This window comes from Myotis brandtii, unplaced genomic scaffold, assembly GCF_000412655.1.
Source record: "Myotis brandtii unplaced genomic scaffold, ASM41265v1 scaffold563, whole genome shotgun sequence".
NCBI lineage: Eukaryota > Metazoa > Chordata > Mammalia > Chiroptera > Vespertilionidae > Myotis > Myotis brandtii.
Window position 1 is genome coordinate 284,956 of NW_005370096.1, and position 5,299 is coordinate 290,254.

Consider the following 5,299-nt stretch of genomic DNA (forward strand, 5'->3'; position numbering starts at 1 on the left):
GCCGGCCCCACCGCCACTGCCGGTCGCCTCACTCTGCAGGGCAACCAGTTGGGCGGTCAGGGGTCCCCCGCTGGCACCTGCCTTGGCTGGCCTAGGGCCTGCGGGCTGGGGGCAGCTCCTTGTGTTGAGCATCTGTCCCCTGGTCAGTGCACATCATAGCGACCGATTTGCATATTAGGCTTTTATTATATAGGATATTGGGGAAAATGTCTTCTTAGAAATAAAATTATCAAGGCCACAGGCGCCTTCTGGGGACCACAGGTGGTTGACCACTAGGCTTTGGGGGGTGGCCAGGATGACTGCCCACGCAGGACCACCCCAGTGAAGGTAGGCACTCACTCCCAGAAAGGAGGGGCATGGACTCTGGAGCCAAGCCAGCCTGGATTAGCACCCTCACCCGGCCACTCCCTGCATGCCCTGGAGGTGGCTGGTTCCCACGCCTGTGAAGTGGCATAACCGCACCCAGCTCACAGGGGACAGAGGGTGCACGAGATGACAGCACTTTTGCTCAGGTCCTGACCTGTGTATCTGCCTGGGAGTAACCTACCTGATCCACTTCCCCTGACCCTGGGAGGAGCCACTCCCCAAGAGGCTGCAAGAAAGGGGACAGCTACCTCAGCACACTGGACTTTGGCGATGTAGCCGTTGTTCTGCAGCTCCATCCAGTTGGCTTCATAGAGCTTGGGTCCGATCAGAAAATTTAAGTCAACAATTTTGTCATCTTCCCGGACCAGGGTTGCGGTCAAACCCAGCTTGCAGTGGGCCTGCACAATGGTGAGCACCCGTCGGAACATCTTGGCTGGGGAAACAATCGGTGATTCACACGGTCACTTTTGTAAATGCTCAAGTACCACAGACAGCCTTGCGACTTCACACTGGCCTGTGATATACCTGGCTGACCCCAGTTCCTGGACCACAGGAGCCTGTCTGGACAGGAATGACCATGTGGGACTCACAATCATCACGGCCAGAACTCGAGAAAGAAGGGGGACAGGAGAGCAAGGGAGCAACTGCCCAGGAGCTCCATGTGAGCGCTCCAGCACTGTCCACTCGAGAGCACCAGTGGCAATTCGAAACGGGAACTACAACCCTGAACGTGCCACTGAGCTCTGAATCAGCCCAAGGATTTGCCACCCTGACACTTGCACTGAGGTTACCAGGAAGATGGTTGGGCACACGGGGACCAGAGGAACCAAGGGAGCCAGACCTGCTTGGCTTCCCAGAAACCAAGGAGAGAGCAGGGGCACGAGCTGGGTTTAGGAAGCTCTCTTCTCCACAGCCCTCCAACCAGCTGGCAGAGCAGCAGCTTCCCGTCCTCCTTTCTTTGGAATGTTGTATCGTTCTGATTTATCAAAGTAAATAAAATAAGCACATAAAAGGGTATGAGATTTACTTTTAAAGACCCAATTTATGGGTTTCCATGGGCTCACCTTTTTCAAATTCTAATAGTTGGCCCTTGAACACCACAAGTTTAAAATGCGTGGGTCCATGACACACTGTATTTTCTTTTTCTTTTTTTAAAAAATATATTTTATTGATTTTTTACAGAGAGGAAGGGAGAAGGATAGAGAGTCAGAAACATCGATGAGAGAGAGAGAAACATCAATCAGCTGCCTCCTGTACACTCCCCACTGGGGATGTGCCCGAAACCAAGGTACATGCCCTTGACTGGAATCAAACCTGGGACCCTTGAGTCCACAGGCTGACGCTCTATCCGCTGAGCTAAACCGGCCAGGGCTGTATTTTCGATCTGAGGTGGTGAATCTCACCGAGTACGCTGAGGACCAGCTTAACTTATATAGACGAGGACCAGCGCCTGTAACCCCGAGTTGTTCAAAGGTCAACTGTACTCTGATGGAAAGTTAAAAAGCTCATCTTACCACAGTTAAAGGTAAGGCCAATGATAACAATCTGAGGAGTTCGAGGTCAGACTGCACCAAAGCACAAACCAAAACCTAATAGTGAAACAGCAGAGGGCTGTCCAACCCAGGCAAACAGCGAGATCATACAGAGCTCCACATACTGCATGCAGCATAACGTGGATTACACACACACACACACACACACACACACACACACACACACGGAAAACAAACAAACAAAAAACCAAGGTCGGGGGTAGCTCCAAAAGAGTAGCCAAGGACCCCAGACCAGGTTCCCCACATCAGGACATGGTTGCCACGGCAATGGAGGCACCAATCTAACATGGGCCCCAGGAGGCAGCACTAGGGATGGCCCAGGGATTACCAACTCCAAGGACACATGAGTTGGACCCTGCTGGGCACTCAAGCCCCAACAAGCCCTTCCTGGGGCATCTGGCTGCAAACCAGTGACATGGCTGCGGCACCTCTGACACCGTGACAGCTGCCCCGAGGAAGAACTTCCAGCTGCTGAAGCGCACGGCACACACCTGCAGGTCAAGATCTGAGTGACCTTAGCACCCAAAGCCTCTCCTCTGGCTGCCGGTCAACACCCTCAAGGCTCTCCCTCAAGGGCACCAAGGCTCTGGCTTCAGTCGTCAGGATGTCTGAATTTCAGATAAACAGAATCACAGCATGTGCTTCTTGTGCGTGGCCTGTTTCACTGCACATTATGTCAGTTGTTCTTTGACATTTATTTGTGTGATTCTTTCATTATTGGCCCCTTCCACTTGGTTTCCAGTGCCAAGCACAGTGCCTGCCCCTTAAAAGTTCTCAATAAATACTTAAAATTGGCACAGTGCCTCCCATACAGTAACCACTTTATACAAACACTGTCCTAAGAATTTCTTATTCATATAATGGCCTAACAGGGCTCCTTTTGGAAAATCTGTAAAAGAGCACAGCCATCTTCCTTTTTGAGATAACTCTGAAAGATTTATCATTCTGCCTAATGCTTAACAGTCAAGAAACTCCCATTCCCTTATTTAACATTTGCTCTCTGCTCTGTTGAGGGCCTGACCTCAAAACTCTTTAGAGCTGTTTGGTTTCACTCTTCTACCCAACTAGAGACAAGGTGACACAGGGAACTACAGGAGAGACAGAACCAGGGGAGCGTGGACTGTGTGGCCGATCCCGAGCCTGCCTGCCACCCTCTGGGACCTGGGACCCATGGGAAAGAGGAACATGAACAGACTAACTCCATACTCAGGCAGAAAGCCTCAAGCCTTCCTTAGTTTCATATGCAGATGATATGATTATACCATCAATTTCCAGTCCAATCTGACCAAATACCTACTGTCTTCCAAATTTTTTTCTTTTAGTTTAGTTTGTAAGTTATCACACAGTAAAACTGACTGTTCTCTGGGGGAGAGGTGGTATCCGTTCTAAAAATTTTAACACATGTATAGATTTGAGTAACCACCACCATAATCTGGATACAGACCAATCCATCACCCCAAAAACCTCCCTTGTGCTCTCCCTTTGCAGTGGTTCTCAACCTTCCTAATGCCGCGACCCTTTAATACAGTTCCTCATGTTGTGGTGACTCCCAATTTCATTGTTACAAATTGAACATAATTAAAGCACAGTGATTAATCACAAAAACAATATGTAATTATATGTGTTTTCTGATGGTCTTAGGCGACCCCAAAGGGGTCGTGACCCACAGGTTGAGAACCGCTGCTTTATAGTCACCTCTGCCCTCACACCGCCCCAGCACACACTGATCTGTCCCCATCACCAAAGTTCTCTTTCAAGAATGTCCTAGCGAGTTATATTCCTAGGACTGTTGGGGGCTGGCGGACCAGGCTCCCCTGGCCGGGCAGGCTCTACTACCACTGAAATCTCTCCCAGGGTGGCTGGCTCTACCATAGAGACCACGCCATCTTGAAGGGGAGAGTGGCTGTGACTGGGAGCCCAGCCTCACCTTCATCTGGGGAGACCTCGGATACCTCCCAGGACCCTACAGCCAAAACACCCAGGGACCGGCTGCTTCAGCTGCGAACCCACGACCACTGAGACTCCAGACTCCCCAGCCGCAGGCTCCTAAAAAGTTTGTCCAGGGGGAGATAAAGTGGGTCCTGCACCTTCTCACAGAGCAGAAAGAAACAGCTGAATCGAATAACATCCACCTGGAACTGGAGAATTAAACACAGCTGGTGAGACAATCTATGGACGGAAAGGACAGAGGTCACCTGGAGAGAGATGGGCTCGGGGATCTGGGCTGGAGGGAAAAAAGTGCACAGCCGGGACTACAGTCTCAGAGGGAGACTGCACTGCACCAAATCCACATCCCTCTGTAGTGCTCGACTGTGGACGGGGTCCCACAGGGCTGCTGGCAGCGGGGACTCTAGATCTAAACCCACAGCCATGGGAGGCTGCGCCCAGAAAGGCAGCCTGAAGTTCTGCACCGGCCGCGCAGTGCCGGGAGGAGAAAGACGCGCAGCCACGTGGTCACTCTGTCTTTATATTTTCCTTGCTTTTCCTCGCTAAACCCAATGCATAGGATCTTTCAATTAAAAACACTCACCAAGATTGCAGGGGAAGGTGGTTTTTGTGGAAACTGGGGAGCAGAATAGGGAGAGATGATCAGGAAGCCAGCTCTGGGACAGTCCATCCCTCCAACCCTGAACAGACATTTTTCTCCTGAAGACCAGGCTCCTCCTAGCAGCACAGCTGCACCCAGTCTTGAGCATGACAGGGAAAGGAAGATTCTAAATACCCCCAGGGAGCCCTAGAGGACTGGGTAGAGGGGCCATTTGGTCCAGAGAAAGTAATACAGAAACACCACAACCTAGGAGCTGTGTCATAAGTAGACACTTGTGTAAATACAACGCACCCAGCCTTGAGCTCGGCAGGGGAAAAAAAATTCTAAATACCCCCAGGGAGCCCTTGGGGACTGGGCTGAGGTGCCATTTGGTCCAGGAAACTAATACAGAAACACCACCACCTAGAGGTCGTGTCAAAAATAGACGCTTTCAGTTATTTACAACTGAAAGCAGGCAGACAAAGCTGGAAGATTGGTCCTGCCTGGCTGACACCAAGGCTGTGGAGACAGACACAGAGGAACGGTGGTTGCTGGGGACGTCAACACAGTGCTGACTACCTAACAGGAAACTGAGACATGGCAGGCAGAACAGTAGAGAGGGGTCTAAAACCAGTCCCCATGGGACATTAAAACCAAGCTGAAGCATTGTTTTTTGGTCTCTATGTCGTTTATCTCCGCTCTGATCTTTATGATTTCTTTCCTTCTGCTTGCACTGGGCTTTTCTTGTTGCTCTCTTTCTAACTCTTTGAGTTGTAGGGTTAGGTAATTTATTATCATTGTTTCTTGTTTTTTGCAGTAGGCTTGTAGAGCTATGAACTTCCCTCTCAAGACT

The 5,299-nt window shown here is 50.5% G+C and overlaps 1 protein-coding gene across 4 annotated transcripts in view; it reads right to left on the reverse strand.

Moving 5' to 3' along the window:
- The window catches only part of ERCC3 (excision repair cross-complementation group 3), a 45,658-nt gene that overhangs the window by 22,128 nt on the left and 18,231 nt on the right, over positions 1-5,299 (reverse strand). For all 4 annotated transcript variants that reach the window (XM_005878527.2, XM_014549645.1, XM_014549647.1 and 1 more), the window contains one exon: positions 615-799. In XM_005878527.2, coding sequence (XP_005878589.2) covers positions 615-799 — 185 coding nt within the window. The remainder of the gene's footprint in view (positions 1-614; positions 800-5,299) is intronic.